Source organism: Pelodiscus sinensis, chromosome 1 (assembly GCF_049634645.1).
Source record: "Pelodiscus sinensis isolate JC-2024 chromosome 1, ASM4963464v1, whole genome shotgun sequence".
In the NCBI taxonomy this organism is placed as follows: domain Eukaryota; kingdom Metazoa; phylum Chordata; order Testudines; family Trionychidae; genus Pelodiscus; species Pelodiscus sinensis.
The window spans coordinates 107,327,921-107,352,252 of NC_134711.1; the positions used below are offsets into that span (position 1 = coordinate 107,327,921).

Genomic DNA, 24,332 nt, shown 5'->3' on the forward strand with positions numbered 1-24,332 from the left:
ACCCAGCTGGCATTTCCCCAGGACAGCTTTGAGGAATCCCATACTGTCAGTGCACCAGCAGGCATGTCCAGGGCACTGCTATGGGACGCTGCTTTCTCTTGCAGTCCCAGCAGGCATCCCCAGGGCACTGCAGCATGGAGAACAGCTGATGGAGTTTGGAGGTCCCGCTGAGTGTCATTGCTAACTAATCAGTGTCTAAATAGGAGTCATGGGCAGCCTTCAGAAGCCCATTAAAAATCTTGTTTGTGTGTTTCAGATCGAAATGCTAGAGCACAAATACGGAGGGCACCTGGTCTCTCGCAGGGCAGCCTGCACCATCCAGACTGCCTTCCGCCAGTACCAACTCAGCAAAAACTTTGAGAAGATCCGGAATTCCCTGCTGGAAAGCCGCATGCCCCGCCGAATCTCACTGAGAAAAGTCCGGGTCCAGAACTCTGAAAGCTTCTCTGCTGAGAAAGCCCTGGTGGAAGGGTACAACTTTGTAGGCATTCCCTTGGTGAGATCCCCTTCTTTGCCAGTCACCATCAGCGGGGCGCTGACTGAACTGGAGGACTCTTTCACAGAGCAGGTTCAGTCCCTGGCTAAATCTATTGATGACGCCCTCAGTACATGGAGCCTGAAGACCATGTGTTCCCTTCAAGATGGCAGCTCTTACCAGATCAGAGAGACCTTCAGCGCCAGTGCGATGCAGCCGAACCAGGACTTGGAAGTGGAACTGAAGGAGCAAGAGAAGGAAGAAGGACTGCTGCCAGATACTTTGCCCAAGAGCAGCAGCACCCTCATGATGGCCTTCCGGGACGTCACGGTCCAGATTGACAACAAGAATATCTCGGTCTCATCGTCTACCTCGGTCTCCATGGCGAACTGTCTCAGCAGCAGTGCCCAGGCCGGGCTCTCCCAAGCTGCCAGAATTGAAGAAGTCCCAGAGGATGGGGGAAAGGAAGACAAAAAGGCCCAGGCTACCCTGGAAGGGCTGCCGGACTCCAGGGTCCTCCAGAACACTCACACTTTTACTGAGGTGAATGTTAACACCAACGGTTTGGGGGGAGGGGTGATGGAGCAAGGACAAATGGTGGTGCAGAAACTCCAGTTTGACTCGAACAATGAGACTGGGCAGAGCAAGGGCTCTGAGTCTGAAAATGCAGACAACTCAGAGCAGCTGAGCAGCAGCAGCACGTCCACGTCAGCCAAGTCAGCATCCGAGGTGTCTTCTAAGGAAGCGCTGCAGGCCATGATTCTGAGCCTCCCACGGTACCACTGCGAGAATCCAGCCAGCTGCAAATCTCCCACGCTTTCCACAGACACCATGAGGAAGCGGCTCTACCGCATTGGGCTGAACCTCTTTAACATGTAAGTGGCTTATAGGACTAAATCCTTTAATCTCACTCAGCTTTCTCCTTACTTCTTATGTCCCAGAGTGCGACCACCTGGGGCCTGAACTCAGGTATCTATTAACAGGGCAGGGGCTTTGCCCTGCAAATAGTGAACTTAGGTTCTCTGGTTGCTGTTCTGATATTCCACCAGAGCTGGGACATGACCGTAAAACCCCTTGGTTTCTGTCCAGCACGCTGAAGATAGAACCCCGATTATGGGTATTGTGACATACCCCTATTCATGAGTCACAATGGGGCACTTTTGAGTGGTGGTTGTCCCTAAGCCCGGGCCTTTTTTGAATGAGAACTGAACCCGAGACTTGAACCCAAGAGCACTGAGAGCTTAACTAGCTCATGACGGGGGCTCTGGCTGCTGTTTTCCTTTCAGTAGTTTGGAGAGAATTTTTCACCTGACAGACCCAATTTAATCATCGCAATCTATTGCACAGCTCAGAACAATGCCCTGTGAAAAACCCTGTCAGAGTGAAAGCAAAGGCAGAGCAGCCTGGAGATTAGAGTCAGGAGAGGTAACGTAGAAGGTCGCGTACCTTGGATTCACAGAAGGCGACTGAGACTCTGTGAGGAGGTTTGCTCACTGCCTGTAGGTGAAACCCTGTTGACTGCAGCAAACCCTGGGAAATACAGTTCTTTGCTCTTTCATAATTTGACCATGTCACTCTTCAGTTTGGTATTCATCCAGTCTCTGGATGGCGACATTAGGGGAATGATTTCTGAGGGAGCCCAGACTGTGTCCTAGGAAGAAATTTTGCACACAGGACCTTTCTAAAGGGAACTCCCAAGTCCAGGAGTGTGGTGCTCATGGACTGTCTATATGAATTTTGAAGTGAGTGACTTGAAGACAAAGGGTTCCAAGTGCTTTATAGCGATGATCTCAGAGCAACCCAAATGTTTTTAGGTGTTTACCAGATAGGCTTGGGATACATGGTTCTGGATGGGAGTTCTACCCTGAGACACATTTGGGGCATGCACAGATCTGGGTGGACATTTTACCTGCAATGGGGGGAATGGAACATGGCCAAGTCTGAACATGAGAGAGGCTTAGGGTGTCCTCGGGTCTGGCTGACAGGCACATGGAGGCTGCAACACAGAGGGGGGGACAGGGAGGGGTGGATTTGGAGCACATGGGTCTGGTTTATGTAGAAGAGGGGATCAGGTCTGCCCAGCTGTTTTACAGAGTCAGGTCTCCTGCCTGTTGGGCTCTGAATGAGTGTTTTATTGGAAACGGACTCAGTGCTCAGCTCTCTGTGAGCTAAACGCTTAAATATTCACAGACATGCCTGGCAACTGTGCCGGCACCAATCTGTCTTCGTCTGGCTCACATTGTGTGTATCACTGACACGAGCACTGAGCTGATGGGAAAGCAGGGGTGTGAATGTTTTTTCCCTGCTCCTCCTGCAGTCAGATGGGCTGAGGCGCACATGATGAATCGGCAGCTTCTTGGCTCGCTGACCCAGGCTCACCACATCTCTTAGGTCTCTGTGTGACTGGAGTCATGCCAAACGCATATCATTCAGAACCATACTCTGCTGGGCACCCCTTTCCACCCTCTTGGGACCATTCTCGTGCCTGTCACCTGTTAGGGCCAGTTTTCTCTGAAAGATGTTTATCTGGGGAGCAGGAAAGGTGCCAACTTGTCAGTCCTGAACAGTGAAATCTCTGTTTAGCCCCAGCCTTTTTTCAGCAAGGGCAGCAGTAGGGCAAGCGTCTCCTGTGGAGATACACTGATGTACCCCAAAGGGGACCCTCTCTGGGTCTGAGAAGGCCGCTTGGTCCATATGGCCCATGCAGTCCATAGTGCCCCTGCATCCCCCCTGAGATTTCCAGCAAAGAGACCACTTGATTAGTGGTTGTGATGACGTGGACACCCACACACTAGAAACTAAACTGAGACCAGCAAACCCGTTTCATATATTGCCATCAAAGAGTATTGATTTTTGGTCCCCACTGGCCTGACCTGAAAAGTGGAAGGCTCCATGGTTTGTTAGCAATCTCACTCTGCTCTTTAGTCCCACGTCGGAGTTTTCAGCTGGTGATATTCTGGATTGGAACTGGCCCCTGGGACTGTATTGATTGCAATTGTGCTGCGGCACTTTCCCCAGTCCACGCACCACAGTGAGGGGGAGGAGATCTTGGACCGGAGAGCTCCTTATGATGCAGCGCTGCTCTAATAACTGTGTTTGTGCGTGGGCAGCTAGCTGCGTAGGCGGAGGGAAAGCCAGCAGGGCTGTAGGAATCCTGCAGCACATACTGGCTAAGCTTAGTTTCTCAGCCACAGCGGAGCACGCCATGGGCCAAATTCAGAAGTGATGCAAGTGGTGATTCAAGAGACATAATGTGGAGAAAATAATTGAAGGTAAGCGGCACAGAACATAGTAGTCAGCGGTAGGGTATTCAGTCGCTGTGCCGCTTGAGAGTGAGTTACACCTAGTAGGTATTTGATGGGAAACAAATTCTGCCCCTCACTAAAATGGTTGGAAATTGCCTTTTAGTCCATGAGAATTGTGAACATGGACATCCTATTATGTTCCGGTTGCAGCAGGGGAATGTTGGGGATGGTGCAGTGTTGGAGGCTGAGTTACATCACCCTGTGTGTTATTTTTTCTGCACTATCCTTCCTCTGCCTTCTCCAACTCATCCATTCCTCCCCATGGTATGACCGTTCCATTCTCAGGCTACATTCCGCTCTCTGGTACACTGGGGCAAATCCCGAGTAACCCCACTGCCTTCAGTGCAGTTACATTGGATTCACATGCGTAGCTGAGATCAGCCCTTGGCATTTGGGCATCATGTTGTTCCTCTGCTGAGATGCCCTAGAAGGGCTCTTTCCAAACCCTTCCACTGCGCTCTCTCTCTCTCTCTCACCCCCCCCCCCCCCCTTGTGAGGCTTGTGTTGGGTAGTTCCTTTACTCTTGAGAGGTGACATATGTGGGGTAATGTACGTGGTGTGTTAAGGAGCACGTAATGGGTTAAGTGAGCCTGGGCTTTTCACTGGGGTGTTTGTTCGGACTCCCTCATGCATACTGAATAGCTTGAATTTCTGCCTTTCTCACTAGGATTATAACTTTGTTCATTTCAGTTCATTCTGTACGTGCCATTCCGTGGCACTGGGTATAATTTCCATACATGCACTCTTGTCTGTCCCATGGGCCTTTCCTACAGAGGAGAGTGCACCCTCTGGCACGTTGTCCCATCCTCATACAGATGAGTTGTTTGCACAGTCCCTGATCACCTGGTAGAGCTGAGCAGTAAAAGTCAAGGAGGAATCAAGCACTCATGCTCCTGTGTACTGTGCTCTTCCGCCCAGGAAGCTGATTGTGCAAATCCATTTGTTAAACCCTTTAAACAGTCCCCTGCACCAGAGCTAACTACAGAAACGGGACATTCCTGCCTCAGGAGGAAGCACCAGCCACCCTGGATCAGGGAACCACGAGGAATTTGGAAACCACCTCGGGGTTTGCTGATTCCCCTGTGAATCTAACTGACAGCCAGAGTGCTGTCTGCTAGAGTGCATCACAAGTGACAGCCTGCCACGGTGGTAGGGAATAGGGACAAAAGAGATACATGCAAACCTTCAATATGTCCCTCTGTGCCAAACACACACACACACACACACACACACACACACACACACACACACACACACAGCCCGCCACTAAACACAGGCACTCCCCAGCACACATAGAAACACTCATGGGTGACCCACACCTACTGTGTTTTTGTCCACAGAAACCCACATGATCTCAGAGATGCGCCTGCCCACAAAGACATGTGCAGAATCGAACAACACACATGCAGACGCTTGCAGAATCACAAGCACTTGCAGAGTCCCACGTGTGCAACTCGCAGAGAATTCTCTGAGCAGACAGACAGACACAGACACGCTGACGCAAGACACAGAGCTGCTCCGAGGTGGGGGCTGGAGGGAAGGCGGTGTTTCTCAGGGCACTCGCAGTCCCTGTAGAGGCCTCCCTGTGAGCACTCCAGGCTGCCTCACAGAGAGACACGCCAGCTGGACAGGTGCCATGAGGGCTTCTGTCCTTGGAATCAGAACCATGTTCACCTCCTCCCTGTGACATGGCAGGGGCTGGATGAGGTTCTCCCCTGCAAGCTGGATGGAGCTGCTGCTGGCCTTGCCCCTGCCCCACAACCGGGCCAGTCACAGGGGAGGAATGTGGGAGAGGACTCACCAAGAAGACGCCTTCCAGAGGCAACGGTGCCCTGAAGTGAGTGTCTGGCTCACCGTCCCTGTCCTTCTCTTGCAGAAACCCAGACAAAGGGATCCAGTTCCTGATCTCCCGGGGCTTCATCCCAGACACACCCATCGGGGTGGCACATTTCCTGCTCCAGCGCAAGGGCCTCAGCCGCCAGATGATCGGGGAGTTCCTGGGCAATAGCAAGAAGCAGTTCAACAGGGACGTCCTGGAGTAAGTGTGGAGACCCTTCCCCTCTCCCCACAACTGCCTTCTCCTTCGGGGTGGGTTTGCCTGGCTCCCTTCCTAATCCACTTTCAATAAATGTGCCCTCCCCATTCTGAGGGGATGTGCCCCCTTGTCCCCATGAACACACCTGCTCCTCCCACTCGCCTCGCTCTCCCCCTGCCAGTGAATGTGCTTCACCTTCTCCCAGTCCTGTTCCCTCCCCTGCTCCCCGCACACACTTTCCTGTGTCATGAGGGGCTTCTGCAGCCCCCCTCTCTCTGGTGCAGCAGCAGCAACTGTTCTGGCCTTTCAGCATCTCTTCCTCCGCAGCTCCTTCAGCCAGCTAGGTTCAGGTAATAACCCCAGGCCTGGCTGGTGTGACTCAGCAGTCAGAGCCGCCAGGGTCACTGGATTTATAGGGACATAATGCTGGGGTGAGCAAGAGGGAGATCAGGGACCCTGGCTCCCTTGGGTATTAGTTAACGATCCCGTGGCATTCCGTGGAAGGAGATGGAGGTAAGCAGGAGAGGTGAGACACTGCCTTGTGGTTGCAGGACAGGCTGGGGAGCTGGAGAGCTGCTTCCATTCCCAGCACTGTCACTGAGTTGCATCCATCTGTAAAATGGGGATAATAACTATGGGGCAAGGCTCCTTCTAAGTGACAGCAGCAGCTCCTTGCTGAAGACAGAACAGCAAGTCTCTCCTAGTGGGTAGGGACACGTCCCCTCCCTGCCAGCTGGGAGAGACTCGCTGCTTTGTCCTCAGCAGCGAGCTGCTGCTGCCACTGAGGGAGAAGAGCTCCTCCCCCAGCCAGGCAGCTCCAGCTCCCCGGGCTGGGCGGGGCTCATTCACAGCTATGGGGCTGTGCTGCGGTGCAGCTTAGAAGGATCCTTGCTGTGGGGGCCCGTGCTGTGGGTGTGTGTGAAGTGCTTGGAGAGCCTTGTCTAGAACACACTAGATTGTTATGGCCTTGGCAATCCCCGAGGGCTGGCCAGCAATCCCATCCCATCCGCTTCCATGGGCTGAGGTTGTCTTTGCTCACAGCTGCCTCCAGCACCATTTCTGTTGGGTTCCCCAGCCTGCTTGGCCAGTCTCAGGCTCCTTTCTGCTCCTGTTGAGCTGCTACCTATGGTAGGTCATTCTGCTAGGCTTCATTGCCCTGCTCCTGCAAGTCATATGGCTCTCAGAGCCCTTCCATCAGCCCTGCGCGTCAGGCTGGAAACTGCTAGTTGCTTTTTGAGGCCCATATGTGATTTACCAGAGCCTGCCTCCAACCAGTTCTGCCTTCCTCATCATGGTCTGCAGGGCTGTCGCCCACTTGCTGCCTCCTGACTTTGGGATGGGGACAGGAAGAGTTTTACCTTGTCTTCTGGCCCTTGTCTGAGAAGACAGGCTTTCCTCCAAGAATGACTCTTCCACGGGTCCCAGTTTATGTGCTGGTCTCCCACTCTACTGGCCCAGGTGACTTGCCTGAGTTTCTTTTATTGCCCAGCCCTCAAGGATCTGTTCCCCTTCAGGTCACTCAGATACAGGAGGGCCCCTGTATGGGTGTCTCAACCAGTAGAAGAAGTGGAACACCCACTGTTTGCAAGCTGACTTAGCGCCGCTCTTGGACCATGGCAAACAACATTGCTGAAGAGAGAGCCAAAGTCAAACTCTCCTGAGAGCCAAGGAAGCAAGACAAGAGCAGGGAGGGTTTGAGCCAGTGTGTCTGCTCAGCCCTTCTCCTCAGCAACAGTGACTTCTCCTTTTCTCGGGGCCTGGCGCTGTGAGGCCATCTCCGAAATCACTACTAGGAGGTCAGGTCACTCAGCACTGACTCTCTGGAGATGCCCAGCATGGGTCCTTAGCTACATTTACATCAGCACAAGTCATAGCTCTCAGCTAGAGTCTTTCTTTCTATAGGGATGAAAGATTTGTACTAAATACCTTGCTACAAATCAAAAATGGGCCTGAACCTAGAACACAACCCCTCCCCCAGTCTCCCAAATGTTGACACCCACATTAATTAAGAGCCTGTGATGAACAGAGCTGAACTGGAAACCCAAGTTCTCTCTCCCATTCATCCCCCCCCCCCCCCCCCCACCTGCCATAACTCTGGGGAAGGAAGAGATGTCAGATCAGGAGCAAAACTTGGGTCCAAATTTCAAGGCCCACCATTTATGGCAGAGATCAGTGTTATTTTATTGCCATAGGTCCCTGACTATGTAGCCTGCCCTTCTTTTTCATATTCTGTGTGCGAATTGATCCAGCCGTAATTGAGACACATGGTCTCTCAAATCATTTCATGCTGAGCGCCACAATTAAAAGTAATTGCCTTTTTCTCCAGCAGGCAATGTGTGGGCTGCATCTCCAGACAGAGACTCTTAAAATCCAAGCCCATCCTCAGCACAGAGAGAGGGGTGGTTGCGATAGCAGTAGGTGGATAATTCTTGCCAGCCTTGGGTTGTGCATCAGCCCCCACTGACAATGTTCTTCTCTGTCTCTTGGGTAAACAAAGGATGTGCGAGGATTCTGCGAGAGAGATTCCTACCATAGAACCTGCCTGAGCCATGCAGCCCAGTGCACATACGGTGTAGCTGCCGTGCCATTGTTACATAGCGCGCTACGGCACAACAGCAGAGCTGTGAGTGCATGTGCATCTTGGTGGGTACCGCCCTCAATACACATGGCACCTCCGAAGAACTACTCAGCCAGAGGCATCGTAACATTTAACAAAAGTGAAGGGGAATCATTGGGTCCCATTTATAGAGGGGTAGAGAAGTTCTGTGGTTTGCTGTTGTGGGGCAAGTTCACCACATTTGCCTTTTGGGGTAAGGGCAGTGTGGCCCCACAGTTAAGTCCATTCAGCTACCTTTATGCTCAGGGCAGTAAGACCTAATGGCCAATGTCTCTGTGGTTGCCCTTCTTCGCAGGGCCACGTGACCTAGTCTACAACTTGCCCAGATGTGCTCTGTCTGAGGAGTTCAGTGCTGCCCGCATCATTAGTGCCCTGCCTCCTTCTCTCAGCTGCACGAGCAGCCACATGATCACACGTGCTTGGTTGGCATCACTGCCGACCCCAGACAAGCGCATCCAGGTGGGCGACTGACCCACTCAGCGACCACGACCGCGTGCGTGGCGGTGGACAGCTGTGCATACAAATTACACGCACGAGTCTGAGACACCCGCCCCCTGCTGTGGCAGCCATTTACATTATTTAGGAGATTCACTGTGTGAATTTAGCTGTAGTGTAATATGAAGAGCAACAAAAACCTTGTGTTGGAAATGTGAGCTGTAAGCATTCTTCCTATCGCAGCCAGCTTACATTAACCAACCCAAGTTAATAAATAATAAGACAGCCCTTAAAACAGCTGTGAACAGCGCCAGCCGCCCTCCTGCACTCAAGTGTTGAGTAGCATGGCCCAGGCCACAAATGATTGGCTCCGCATCAGTGCCTTTATTCAGGAGGCTCCTGTTGGATTCGAGGGGCATTTGGGGCTGTTACAGAGCTCCACTCAGGCAGATGGGCATGTGACCTGCCTTCTGTTTCTTTTGTCATTTACCAGAGTAAATAACTGCAGAAATGTTTTTGCACCGTTCTTTAAAAAACGAGACCTCCTTTGATGTAGGCTTGGATGAAGATAACAGGACGATACTGTGTAGATCGCAGTGCATGTTATATATCAAGGGCTGTAAAGATCTTTAACGCGCACAAGATTTAGCCAGTTTGGTAAATAATTCCCCACAACTCCCAAGTCAGGACTTCCAAGCCTCTGCAAGGCTTGAAATAATACTCTTCCTTCCACTCACCTCCCTCTCTTCCTCCTCTAATTCCATCTCACCCAATGAAACCAACAATCAGCAGCATGGGAGCTGCATACTCTGTGCTATTTGAACACATTGTGGAGTGTGTTTTTGAATGACAGAAGAGCACAAGTTCCTTTGAAAGTCAATATGCCTGCGCTTCTAAGGGCTTAGTCGGGAGCTTACTAGCCTCTGGTGCACTTTTGCAAATCCCATCCTGGACATTTATTCCCTGTTCAACCAGTAAGACCTTCCCGTGCGAGAACCCACGCTCTGATTGAAGAGGGCCAGCGCATCTCCCACTGGATCCTAATCCCACTGCTCCTGCAGGAAGCCAAACAGATGTAGTAGTTAGCCAGATGTGACCCATTCTCTGCCACCCTCATAGAGTGCATGGAGCCAGCTCAGAGCATGAGGGTCTAGAATGACTGGGCAAGCCTTTGGGCCCGAGGGCCACATTTCAGTATGGAAATTGTATGGAGGGCCATGAATACTCACAGAATTGGGGGTTGGGGTATGGGAGAGGGCGAGGGCTCTGGCTGGGGGCTCTGAGGTGGGGCTAGAAGTTAGGAGTACAGGGTTTGGTAAGGCGGTCTGGTCTGGGGCAGGGGCTGGGATGCAAAAGGGGAGAGGGCTCTGGCTGAAGGAGCAGGCTCAAGGTGGGGCCAGGGATGAGGCGTTTGAGATACAGTGAGGGTCTCTGGGCTGGGGCTGAGGGGTTCAGAGGACAGGAGGAGGATCAGGACTGGGAGAAGCATTTGGAGTGCAGGGAGAGGGTGCGGACTCTGTGGTGGGGCTGGGATGAGAGGTTTGGGGTGCACTGGGGTGCTCCAGGCTGGGATCAAAGGTTTTGGCGGGCAGGAGGAGGGACAGGACTCAGGCAGGGGCTTGAGCCCTGGGAGAGACTCAAAGGTGCAGGCTCGGGTGTTGTGAACCTCAAGCACCTCCCAGAAGCAGTGGCACAACCCCCCTCGGGCTCCTATATGGAGACACATCCAGGCAGCTCTGCCCTGGGGTGCTGGCAGCCTCCAGGTCAGGGGGGAGGACAGCTCCACATTCCCAGAAGGGGTGGGGCCAAGGGCAACTGGCCCTCAGCGCTGGCTGCAGTACTACTGCAGCAGCAATGGCGGCCAGAGCCTCGGGCCCCTTTGTATCACCATGCCCTAGGGCAGCTGCCCCCTTTTCCCCTCCCTGTTGGTAGGCCTGCTCTGCGTGCTGCCCCGTCTGCAAGTGCCATTCCACAGCTCCCATAGGCCACAGTTCTTGGCTGCAGAGCCAGCACTTGGTCCAGGGGCTGTATGCAGAGCTCCCTGGTTGCCCCTGCTTCCAGGAGTCGCACAGAGCCACAGCACACATGGATCAGGGCAAGCCCCCAATCCTGCTCCCCCCCCCCAGCTGCAGTGCTGGGCACAGTGGGGCACATTCACAGCCCAGCTCCCCATCGGGAGCTTGAGGGCCAAAGTAAAAGGTCTGATAGGCCGGACTCAGCCCATGGGCCACAGGTTGCTCACCCAGATCTGGAGCCCAAACCCCGCCTATGCAGCCACTAGACCACTGATCTGAGTGGTTTTTAGGATGTCTGCATTTCCTGTGTTGCCCACAATCTATCAGACAACTCCCATAGCTGTGTGGGAAGGAAAGTGAAAAACGTCAGCGGTCACAGTATTTTGTTCAGATGAGCAACATTATCAGTCTTGCCTTCATCTCTTTCTCCAGCAATTCTTTCTTCTGTGCTTTCTTAGTTTGGTGCTTGCTTGTTTCTGTTCTCATTCATTTATTCAGTCTCTCGCTCTTGCTCTTGCTTTTTAGCACTTCCTCTCTTGCCTTTGTTGACATTCATGTGCTCATGCTGGCTTTTTGTTTGCCTTCAGTCAGTTCTTTCATGCACTCGTCCTTCCATCCCTGCTGTTTGTGTCTCAGGATTTCATATGTTCTTGGTTCATTCATCAGCCAGTTCACGTGACCCAGGCCATGAATGAAGTGCCACTGGGCTGGATTGCTTGCGCTCTGGGTCACAGGATCCCAGGAAGGTCAGAGCAGCTGTCCTGATTCATTTGTTCCCAGAGGAGAGCTTTTTTTGAACATAGGAGATGTTGCGGTGAATAGGGGCAGGACAGCGTTAGAATGCGAGTGCTGGGTTTGTCCTGACGCATTCTCCTTGCGGGCATGCTGTTCGCCTCACTGCCAGACACATGTTGCCTTCCCCTTTCTCTAATGGGCAGCCAGGCAGAGAGCAGCTCCTCTGGGGAAATGGAAATTCACAGCCAGAAGCACGAGGGAGGCAGTTCTCAGCGAGGGAAGCCAGTTTGCTCTTTCACCCATTATCTGCCCTTGGATGGGCACAGGAGGCTTCTGGCTAACCCCAAAACAACCACACTCACCAAGGAGTTAGCGTCCCCTGTTGAGGGGCCCCAAGAGATTTGCATTACAAGAGGATTTGAACGGTGGCTCTGCGCTGGAGGTAAGACCGTGGATTTCGTTCATCCACAGATTAATAATGAGGGGAGATAGATTTGCCTAGCGCTGCCAACTGTGTGCAGTGTCTCCAGTAAGATTTGAGCTGGGAACTGTGCATGCCACTACCTCCCTATCGCAAGGAGAGCCAGGCGTGCTGTACTCTTTCAGGAGGGGGAGGAGACGTACACAATGCGGATCACGTTGAAGGCATGAACGATGAGGGAAGACTGAAAGAATTGGACTTGTTTAGTTTGGAAAGGAGAAGACTGAAGGGGGACATGAGAGCAGTTTTTAAGTATCTAAAAGGGTGTCACAAGGAGGAGGGAGACAAATTGTTCTCCTTGGCCTCTGAGGATCGGACAAGAAGCAATGGGCTTTAACTGCAGCAAGAGAGGTTTAGGTTGGACATCAGGAAAAACTTCCTAACTGTCAGGGTGGTTAAACACTGGAATAAATTGCCTAGGGGGGTTGTGGAATCTCCATCATTGGAGATATTTAAGAGCAAGTTAGACAGACCTGTCAGGGATGGTCTAGACCAGTGGTTCCCAAACTTTTCCGCATCACACCCTCTTTTTGATTTTTTAGAAACCCTCACGCCCGCCCCCCCCCCCAAAATAGCAGCAAAACTTGGGGTGGGATTGACCGGGGTGCGTGTGGCTGGGTTACCTCGCACCCCCCCTGTGACGGACCGGGCCGTGTCTGGGCACAGCTTAGGGCGTCCGCTCAGGGCGAATTGCTCAAATCCGGGGCTCTTTACAGTCCCCCTGACTGGCGACCTCTCCACACAGGCCACAAACCAGTCTCACAGAGCGCTTCAGCTGCCTGCCTGAAGTCTCCCGAGCAAAACCCCTCCGACACCCCAGCAATATCCGTGCCCCAGATGGCCCCGGGCCTGTACACAGGTGGGGGGTCCTAGCACCCAATCCCACCTACCCCGAACAAGTTCTGTCCGGTTCCAAGAAACCAGCCACAGATCCCTGGTCAATTTACCCTCTGGACCTTACCCACAAATCACGCTGGGCCAATCCTTTAGAATCTAAAACTAAAGGTTTATTAACACAAGAAAGAAAAGCATGAGAGTAAGGTTATTAAAGTACAGTACGTTACATGCACCGAATCTCCCAGTTCTCGATGCAGGCTCTAGCAGAGGTGTTGCAGCTGCTGGTTTAAAAGTTCTTATTGCACATCCTAGGATCAGGATGGGTTCACAGGTCTTCCGGGCTCTTCAATCCCTGCAGTGCTGCCTCTGGGATGAAGTGCTGAGCTGAGAACAAAATGGCATCGACCACATGGCCTCTTTATACTCCTTCCTGGCCTCTTCTAGTATGTAGCAGGTCACCTGGTCCTCAGCCTCTCTGCTGGCAGCTCTTGGGTCTCCGCCCTCCTGCTTTAGGTGTGTCTTTGGGCCATCAAGGGCCATTGTTCCACAGGGCTTCAATACTCAGTCTGTCCATAGCAATGCTCAACCACATTCACAGAAATATTCAGCTTCCACACAAATTACAGATTCCTACCTACACACACAGACATTATACACTCACATAAATAGCGTACATAAGATCAACAAACAATAATCTCCCATTCAATACCGCACATGGCTCCCCCCACACCAATTTCTGGGGGCAACACCCCCACCTAGGGGTGCAGCAGCGATCTGGCTGCTTCCCTCCAACTCAGTAATGTGACACCCCCAACGCAAAATTGATGCAGGAAGTGATGCCAGTAACATCACTGAGGGCATCACAGGCCTCCCCCAACAAAATGGTGGCGTGCCTCAGTTTCCCTTCTTACACGGGACCTTCTGGCTGGAACCCTTTTTGTCCTGTAAGAAGTTCCAAGACCAGTTACAAATGTTAACCACGAAATAGCAACATCACAATGTCCCCTTACATACCGTCTGTCGTTTGGTACATCTCCAGACAGATTACATGGTATTTTCATAAGCTCATGCACACTGTATACCGTTACAATTCTCTGCCACAATAATACATTGGTTACAAGAATTAACATCAGTAACAAGAACAATCCTATACCAGGTGTATACTGAAATTCTCCGTCAGGCCCCTTCTCTGGCCCCACACCATTGCAGTTTTGGCCCTTCAGGTTTAAACTGCAAATCTTCTTGGCCAAAGCAAGTCCTGCCCCTCCCCCTTGTCCTCTGGGCTCCAGGCCTGAAACCTCTGGCCAGACCAAGACAATGGGCTGGCTGGGCGTGACTCCCTGGCTCACAATGGCCCTGGAATTCTCCCCCTTCCCCCACTCAGTGGGGTAACAGCAGTAAGCTGTAGACTCCCAAGTCTCTCCTCTGTCCCTCTCTAACCTCTGTTTCCACATAGAACCAGATATCAGCTTCCCTGATAGACTATGAGTGTCCACCGTGTCCAGAGATGGGAGCGTAACTGCCATCTCCTGCATCCTAGGGAGAGTGACCACACAGCTGTCCTGCTCTGCATACTTAGCTACCCAGTCCTTCCCCTGAATCTGAGACACTAAGTTTCCACTCTCCTCCTTCACCTGGGAACAATCCTGTCCCACACACACTGACTTCCCAGCAAGCTGGTCACACACAGTCACTGGGTTAGCAGCCTGCTCCAGTTCTCTGGATGTTCCTGCCTCATCTGGAACAACCCTCAGTCCCTCCGAGACTTCTCCACCACCCTCCACACTGGGTTTCCCTAAACCCCAGTCAGTGGAGTCACTGTTAACAGATAAGTTCTGTCTGTCAGGCACTGCAACAAGTGCCTCACACAAGAAGCTGCTGCCCTTTACAGGCAGAGCTTTCTCCTGAATGCTTTCTCCAAGCCAGGCATCGTTACCTCTCACAGTTACTGCAAACTGCTTGCTACAAGCACTGCCAGGACTCTCCTCCCTATGAGCTTCCTTAGGCAGCAGTTCACCCTTCCCTGGCTCTGCAGCAGCCTTGCCCTGCTGAGCCACAACCAACTCCTCCTGCACTTCCCTTACTCCCTGAGTCATCTCTGGCCCCTCAGGTGGATTCACTGATAATCCCCTCTCAGGCACATAGACAGACCCACAAGAGACAGGGTCAGAGGCATCTTCACTCCCTGTGCAGCTCTCTAGATGGCTGTAAACGTCCACACCATCATTAGGCACCAGAGTTAACACACCCTTATTCTCTCCTTGTGCCCGGGCTAAGGGGTCTCCCTGCTCCCACCGAGTAGCTCCCCCCTCTGCCAGCAACACAGCAGCATCAGGCACAATATCAGGGTCACCACTGTCTGGTCTCTGGGGTTCTGGTAAAACACAGACTGTCTCTACCTGAGTCACCTCATCCCTCTCCCCAGCAGACACAAACCTTGGGCCACCCCCTTCCTGGGTCTTAGCCATATCCAGACCCAACTCTGGGACAACCACACTGCTCTCAGCCTTCACAGGCTGTGGGGCACCTTCCTCAAACACAGGAAGAAACTCTTCCCCACACACAGACAGACAACCAGAGACAGATTCTCCCTTGTCCCCCCACTCCTGGCTAATTTCAGGCATACAGCTAGCCACTGGGACAGCTTCCTTTACTGCCCCACTGCTACTTCCATCAGCCAAATTGCCAGCTTGCACACACTGTGCTTCACACGACTCAATTTCAGCTTGTGCAGGTTCAATTCCACAGACCTCACCAGCCACCAACTCCTCAACTAAAACTTCACTCTGGCCAGCCACTCCAGGCTGCCCCAGAGAAACATTTCCCTGACTTCTGGGCTCTTCCTGCCCTGGTTCTGATTCCAGCCTCACCTCTGAGGCATCAGACGGGCCCTCACCCACAGACTCACTGCCATCTGCCACAGGCACACATGTAGAGACACTTTCCCCTTGGTTACAGGGAGACTGACCAGCTCCAGGAAACTTTCCATACCCACATGCACCCCCTTCCCAAACCTCCCTGTTAGCTACAGGTAACACAAAAGGTTTGCATTCACACATGCTTTGGGGTTGGGTCATCACATCAGCTGGGTAAAATACGTCTGCCATATCATAAGCATACCCCATACCCACAGAGTTATACATTGAACCTTCAGGAGGATACAGTCTCTCTTGTTCTTTTAGTCTCTTAAGCTGGAGGTCAAGTCTAGCATTTTACTCCTTGGCTAGGGCCATCTTCTTTGCATGCTTTGCCATTCTCTCTGCATGTTCTGCTTTTCTCATCTCAAGTTCTCGATCCATCTCCTGCTTTCTCTTAGCAATTTCTTCATCTGCCTTCCGCCTTCTTTCAGCAGCCTCCTTGGCTTGCTTCTGCTCCTTTTCATCCACATCTCCGGTTAATAACAGCACTACCAGATCTAGTTTAGAGGCCCTTTTCCTAAAGGCAATGCCTCTCCCCAAGCACAAATCCTTCAGAGCACTTTTGCTCAGACTCTCATATAGTTCCGGGATCATCGCAGCGGCTCTTTAATCAACCAAACTCTCAACACCAAAAATCAAATTTAGACAGCGTGGGGTCCTGATCCCAAAGCTCAATTGACCAAGATCTGTGGATCCTGCCGACTACGCCACTGTGACGGACCGGGCCGTGTCTGGGCACAGCTTAGGGCGTCCGCTCAGGGCGAATTGCTCAAATCCGGGGCTCTTTACAGTCCCCCTGACTGGCGACCTCTCCACACAGGCCACAAACCAGTCTCACAGAGCGCTTCAGCTGCCTGCCTGAAGTCTCCCGAGCAAAACCCCTCCGACACCCCAGCAATATCCGTGCCCCAGATGGCCCCGGGCCTGTACACAGGTGGGGGGTCCTAGCACCCAATCCCACCTACCCCGAACAAGTTCTGTCCGGTTCCAAGAAACCAGCCACAGATCCCTGGTCAATTTACCCTCTGGACCTTACCCACAAATCACGCTGGGCCAATCCTTTAGAATCTAAAACTAAAGGTTTATTAACACAAGAAAGAAAAGCATGAGAGTAAGGTTATTAAAGTACAGTACGTTACATGCACCGAATCTCCCAGTTCTCGATGCAGGCTCTAGCAGAGGTGTTGCAGCTGCTGGTTTAAAAGTTCTTATTGCACATCCTAGGATCAGGATGGGTTCACAGGTCTTCCGGGCTCTTCAATCCCTGCAGTGCTGCCTCTGGGATGAAGTGCTGAGCTGAGAACAAAATGGCATCGACCACATGGCCTCTTTATACTCCTTCCTGGCCTCTTCTAGTATGTAGCAGGTCACCTGGTCCTCAGCCTCTCTGCTGGCAGCTCTTGGGTCTCCGCCCTCCTGCTTTAGGTGTGTCTTTGGGCCATCAAGGGCCATTGTTCCACAGGGCTTCAATACTCAGTCTGTCCATAGCAATGCTCAACCACATTCACAGAAATATTCAGCTTCCACACAAATTACAGATTCCTACCTACACACACAGACATTATACACTCACATAAATAGCGTACATAAGATCAACAAACAATAATCTCCCATTCAATACCGCACATGGCTCCCCCCACACCAATTTCTGGGGGCAACACCCCCACCTAGGGGTGCAGCAGCGATCTGGCTGCTTCCCTCCAACTCAGTAATGTGACACCCCTGGAATTTCTTCACGCCCCCCCCAGGGGGGCACGCCCCCCAGTTTGGGAACGCATGGTCTAGACGGTGCTTGGTCCTGCCATGCGGGCAGGGGACAGGACTCAATGACCTCTCGAGGTCCCTTCCAGTCCTAGTGTTCGATGATTCATGTGTGATAGGCCTGTGCACAGCCCAACTTCTGCTCTTGCTAGGCTCTCCGGGATAGGAAGATTGTGCTATAACCTTGTACACAGCACAGACACTCTCATGTCCTGAGGCCTATCGGCTTGGCAGAGCACCCCTCAGGAAAGCAGAGGCATGCATGTTTTTACAGCCCTCCTTGTGTCTGCACTGGGGAGTCTGTTCTGTGCAAAAAGGACTGTGTAGACAGTGTAGCTTCTTGCATGGAGAAATGGGCTGGCAGCTCCCCTTGTAAGGCAGAAAAGCTGGCAGGCTGTGCCATGCACTTCTCAGACCAGGAAGGCCATTGTGGATGAAGTAGTGTCTCCCTATTCTGTGAGTTGGCCTGCACCCTGCAGCCATTTGAGCCCTTGCAGGGCTAGTGTGCATGGCACAGCCTCCCTAGTGCAAGGAGAGCTGTGCACTCAAGGCCGTGCTCCTGGGTGGAGCCACTGGCATGTGCAGTGCAGCCTCCTTGTGTGAGTTGAACCCTTCTCCTCCAGTTTGCCCTGAATTTCTGATTCATTTTTGGGGGTGGGGGTGGAATGTTATTTATTAATATGTTTGAGCCTTGTGGTTTTAAGAGTTTCCACCTGGCTGCCTTTCCTCTGCTCCCTCCCTGAGCCCAGGCTGTGAGTTCATTACAGACGTTTTTAGTTGCAGCCCCAGCTCCTGCTGCATTGTCACCTGAGCGGAAAAGCTTAAAAATAGGTCATTGCACTTGGCTGAGCCGCTTGGAGCCCCATACGGTACAGCTGCTCCTGGCCTCCTCCGAACTCTTTCACCAGGAGTCTTCATCGCCGGGGTTAGTCTTGTGCTGTTGGCCTCGCGGCACAGTCACCCCTGGCACAATGCCTCTGCCTGCGTTGTGCAAGGTGCCTCTGGGCGCACCACCGCTGGGCAAGGAGGCCCAAGGAGCAGCAGCTAGAAATGGAATGACAGTGAAAAATGATCCCAGAGGGTGCCAAGCCCCAGTTCTCATCCCCAGGGAATGCGAGGCCTCTGGGCTTGATCCCCAGTGGGTGCCCGGTGCCTGCATTTTGCGCTCTCCTACGCCCCAGCTTGCTGGGACCACCTTGAATCAAAATAACTAATCCTCATTTTGGTGGCACTCGGCTAACCACTTAAATGCTCATGTCCGCACTCAACAGTGAGCAGATTCCCAAAGACCTGTCCCACGGTGCCCGGGGCTCACTGCCAAGCTGGCTGGACTCTGAGGACAGTCTTTCATCGCTGGTTCCACCGTGTTAGTGGGGGAGGAATCTGGAGGGGACCGGCTCAGCCAGGCAGTTACACTGCCCTCAGTCCATTTACTGACACTGCCATCACCAGGGCTTGTATGGAGAAATGAACCAGCCTTCTGTAACGGCACATGGAAGAGCTGTGTGATCCTTGCCACGGAGGCAGAAACCCACCCTGGTTCAGCCTCACCCCGGTCTTACAGCTGCTAGTGCAGCCTGCTCCCTGGAAGGTTGAGCTGCCTTTGCACCAAGGATCTGGAGGCTGAGGAGACAGTGTCACACTTACCGTGCTTGTGGCTATTGGCCTAGGCAATCCAAGCTCAGCCTGCACAGTCTCTACCTCTTTTGAAAAGAAGTGAGCCTCCTTCCTGGAGTCCCCTGGGAAGTCCTGGGAAGTTGAGTGGCTGTGAACATGCATCCGCGTGCTACAGTTTGTATGTTATAAAGACTGCAGAGAACCTTTGAAAGGCTGCTGGAGCCCAAGTCAATCTGCCAGACCAATGGAGCACAAGCTGAGGGGGACTGGCTAAATCAGATCTCGTCCCTCTTTTGCCATTTCTATTAGCACCGCATTTCCCAAAGGCTGGTGCATGCTCCTCCTGTGCCCCGTCCTGTTCACCCAGGCAGCCACTGGGGGGCCAGAACTAGTTCCGCAGGGATGGAGCAGGCAATGGAATTATGATGGCAGAATAAGGAATGTCCTGAAGGTAAGGCGGTGGGGTGGGTTCTGGAGAGGCCTAACGGAAAGAAGGCACAAAGGACTAGATGGAGGTGGTGCAGACAGGCCTGTCAGCTGGTCTCCAGAGTCTCAGCTTTGCTTTTGTGGAGCAAAAAACAAGCCTGCAGCAGTTACAGCAGTGAAGAAACCTTTCCAAGCAAGAAATGAGGGGTAAGCAAACAGAGGAAGTGACACATTCTGACATGCATGACCCAGCTTTACGCAAAGTATAGGAAGTGAAGGAATAGCCGGAGAGAGCAAGAGCTGTATAAATTACAATGTGTAGCCTTTAACCCACGTGGCAGAGTTGCAGGGGTGCAGTGGGTCTGACTCACTTGAAGGGAGGGCTCAGCTTTCCCCAGATTGGAGCCAGAATAGAAAGGAAGTAGGCAAAGAGGTGTGTTTCTTTCCACGGCACCCATCCCAAGCAAGAGTTTTCGCTGGGGCTCAGTCAAGGCTTAATCTTTGCCAGGGCTGACCCTAACAGTTCATAGCCCCGGCACCTCTGGACTTGCTGCATCAGTTATGAATGTAAAAAAATTGCTCCGGTCCCAGCACCTCCTTCATTACAAATTGAGTGCTGGGCTCAGTGCAGGGAAATGAAGCACTGGAAGAGCTTTTATTTTTAAAAAATGTTACATCTGCAGAGGTGGCTGCTGCCAGGAACTTGCTAATGATTAACCAGAGGAAAACTTCTCCTGCTATCAAAGCTAAATGCTGTGCAGCAGGATGCCTGGATGTCCCCCCTGGGACACAGGAGTGCCAGGGCTACAAAAACAAAAATAGCAAAAGGAAATAGGGGTGGGAGTGGAATTCTCTTCAGATATAGCCACGCTGCGCCCATGCCAGCTGACTGGGGCTCAGGCTAAGAGGTTGTTTGATTGTAATATAAATCAGTGGTTCTCTGCTGGGAACCTGGGGCTGCCTGGGGACCATGAGCGGGTTTCAGAGAGCCACCAAGCAAGGCTGGTATTAAATTAGCTAGTGCTCAAGACAGAGCACTGAAGCTTGGGGTCCTGAGCCCTGCCACCTAGTGCTAAAGCTGACTCCTGAGCAACTTAGCTTTGTGGGGTCCCCTGTGCCAGGGGGCCTGGGCAGTAGCCCTGCTTGCTACCCCCCTAATGCCAACCCGGCAAGAGGGGAGGGTCCCAGAGGCTGGGCTGCAGTCTGAGCCCAAATGTCTACACCACAATTAAGAAGTCCCTTACTAGGGCTTGTGAAGCTCAGGCTAGTAAGTCAACTGGCACAGGCCAGCCGTGGGTTTTTAATTGCAGTGTAGACGTTCCCTCTGCTTCCATAAACCATCACTGACTGTCCTTGTGATCCGCTGCTTGATGGAAAATGGACCCTCTCAGGAGACTAGCTCCTTTGCTTTTCTCCCTCTGGTTTGCTTGGTTGTGGTTTTGTTGTTGTTGTTTTAAACCAGATATGCCTTTGTCTGTGCATGTGTATTTCACGCAGAGAAAGTGCCCAGATGTCTTATTCCCAAGGGTGGTAGGAATTTGGGCTCCAGATCCTGGAGACATGTAGGTAAAGAATCATGGGCCTGTATCCAGCAGCATTTTAGATGGAGAACCAGGGCCCAGTGTCAGAGCTACTATATATAGGGAACCCCCTAAAAAACATACCCAGGAGAGCAACAGAGAGAGAACCCAGCTAATGTATCCAGTAGAGATAACAGGAGAAAAGATGGGCCCCTTATTCAGCAGGATACAAGAACAGAAAACTTGGAGCCACTGAAGCAGCCCAGCAGCAGGCCTATATGAGTGAGAATGGCACTAGTCAGGGGAAGTGGGTGGATGCAGGGAGGGAGGAGTGAGCTGGAGAGAAGATTGAGAGACTGAGTGAGGGATGCAGGGCGGAGTGTTGGGAGTAGCTAGGCAGAAGTGAGATTGGGGAGAGGGAAAGACAGACAATGTCTGATGACGGAGGGATGGATGTGTGTGAGAATGGGGGGGGAGAGACTGGTGAGAGAATAGTGAGGTGAACAGATGTTTGTTCATTGAATCGGGGATGGATGAACTGAGAAGAATGGATGGGGAGGGGGTGATGTGTTTTGGAGGATGTATGAATGGCCAGCTGTGAGTGAGAATTGGCATGGGTGGGTGAGTGCTATGGATGGAGGTAGTATCAAGAGGTGGGGGATGGAATCTATAGTCTCTGGGATGAATGGGTGGGGATGGGTTGGGTGGAGTTTAATGAATGCCTAGAGCAGGGAAATGATATGGGTAGGCGAGGGATAGAATGGAAGGGGGTCAGGTGGATATGTGATATTTAGAAGTGGTATGGATGGGAGAGGGGAATGGAGGACTGTTTGTATGCTGAATGTCACCAATCTACTAGAATTATTGGAGAGGATCAACAAGCATGTAGAAAAGGGGATCCAAGTGATATAGAGCACCTAGATTTCCAGAGAGCCTTTGACAAGGTCCCGCACCAAAGGCTCTTAAGTAAAGTAAGTTGTCATGGGATAAGAGAGAAGGGCCTCTCGTGGATTGATAACTTGGTTAAAAGACAGGAAACAAAGGGTAGGAATAAATGGTCAGTTTTCAGAATGGAGAGAGGTAACTATCAGTGTCCCACAGGGGTCTGTGCTGGGACCAGTTCTATTCAATGTATTCATAAATGATCTAGAGAGATCAGTGAGGTGGCAAAATTTGCAGTTGATACAAAATTGCTCAAAATAGTTAAATCACACACAGCAGACTGTGCAGAGCTTCAAAAGGATCTTCCAAAACTGGGTGAGTGAGCAACAAATTGGCAGATGAAATTCAATTTAGATAAATGGAAAATAATGCATATTGAAATATAATCCTAACTCTGCATATAAAACGATGGGCTCTAAATTACTTGTAACCACTCAGGAAAGAGCCTTTGGAGTCATTGTGGATAGTTCTCTGCAAACATTCACTCAATGTGTATCAATGGTCAAAAAAGCAAACAATGTTGGGAATCATTAAGAAAGAAATAGCCAAGAAGACAGAAAATACATTGTCTCTATATAAATCTATGATACACCTGCACTTAAATACTGTGTACAAATGTGGTCACCTCATCTCAAAAGAGATATGTTGGAATTGGAAAAAGTTCAGAAAAGGGCAACAAAAATAATTATGGGTATGGAGCAGCTGCCATATTAGAGATTAATGAGACTGCAAAAGTCTTTTCTGCTTGGAAAAGAGATGACTAAGGGGGGGATATGATAGAGGTCTATAAAATCATGACTGGTGTGGAGAAAGTAAATATGGGAACAAATAAATAACTTCCTTAACACAAAAATAGGGGTCACCAAATGAAATTAATAGGCAGAAGGTTTAAAACAAACAAAAGGAAGTATTTCTTCACACAACACACAGTCAACCTGTAGAACTTCTTGCCAGAGACTGGCAAGCAGGAGGAACACATGAATGAATGGTAATAGGGGTACATGTAGGGACAATGGGATGAATGACTGGCATGTATGAGAGGAATGGATGAGTAGACCGGTTGTAGATGAATTGGGTGGGGAAGAGGAGTACGATGAAGAGTGACGGTGAGTGAATGTTTTGGGTTAGTATGTGAGCAAGAGACCGACAACAGGAAAGAGATGAAATAAGTACATGGCTCGTCATAGGAACTGCTCACTTGCTGCAGAATCCATAGGAATCTCTGCTGGTGTCATTCTTGTGTCCCCTGGTGCCCTATAAGGCAGGCTGTAGCCAAGTGTTAGTGGCTTTTACAGTGGATTAGTGCAGTTCTCTTGGCAACTCTCAGCTCTGGCAAGTTGCTTTATGAGTCCGCCCTGTGTCCCTTCAGAGAGAGTGTTACTGTAGGCTTGGTGCTGAAGGAGTTTGTGTTCCTTTCCCCTTAGCTGTGTGGTGGACGAGATGGATTTCTCAGGCATGGAGCTGGATGAAGCTTTGAGGAAATTCCAAGCCCACATCCGTGTGCAGGGAGAGGCCCAGAAGGTGGAACGGCTAATCGAGGCCTTCAGGTAGGAGGGCTTTTGCTATGGTGTACCTGTGGCCCTGCTGGCTGTTCCCGCTGTTCACATTGTGGAAAGTAAGAGGTGAGACGTAGGGGTGTCAGGCGAAGTAAAGGAGTGACTGGAATGAGAGTGTTATTGTAGCCGTGCTAGTCCCAAGACACTCGCGAGGTAAAGTGGCTGAAGGAATATCTTCTGTTGTACCAGCTTCTGTTGGTGAAAGAGACAAGCTATTGAGCTACACAGAGCCCCTCTTCAGCTCTGGGGAAAATACTCTGCATCTCATAGCTAAGTACAAGGTGGAACAGAGTGTTTAGCATAAAGAGTTAACATGTGTTGCCCGCTTCAAGGTGAAGCGGGTGGCTATCACTTCTGCAGCTGTAAAACAAAGAAGAGAGAGTGACAGCGCTAAACCTCCCTTTAAAGGAAGAGTAAATCCAGTGGCAGGCTAATGGGAAAATATCATCTGTCCTGCAGGCACAGAGATGCCTGTCTCACAGGAACCTAGTGGCATTCATGGTACAGAGTAGGAGATTCCTTGGAGGACTGAGGCATTAACAATGTTTTTAGGATGGCACAGCATCCTGGGCCAGAGTGAGATGGTCCCTTATGTGCTGTGCAAGGGGGATGGCACACAAGGGACCTCCCCATCCCTGTGGGAGTGACCCACGCAAG

The 24,332-nt window shown here is 51.5% G+C and overlaps 1 protein-coding gene across 8 annotated transcripts in view; it reads left to right on the forward strand.

The window, feature by feature from the left end:
* IQSEC3 (IQ motif and Sec7 domain ArfGEF 3) overlaps window positions 1-24,332 on the forward strand; it is a 165,301-nt gene that overhangs the window by 125,754 nt on the left and 15,215 nt on the right. For 6 of the 8 annotated variants that reach the window (XM_075940825.1, XM_075940821.1, XM_075940816.1 and 3 more), the window contains 4 exons: window positions 257-1,350; window positions 5,121-5,303; window positions 5,657-5,818; window positions 23,544-23,666. In XM_075940825.1, the coding sequence (XP_075796940.1) occupies window positions 257-1,350; window positions 5,121-5,303; window positions 5,657-5,818; window positions 23,544-23,666 (1,562 nt within the window). The remainder of the gene's footprint in view (window positions 1-256; window positions 1,351-5,120; window positions 5,304-5,656; window positions 5,819-23,543; window positions 23,667-24,332) is intronic. The other 2 variants (XM_075940811.1, XM_075940827.1) reach the window with 1 other exon arrangement.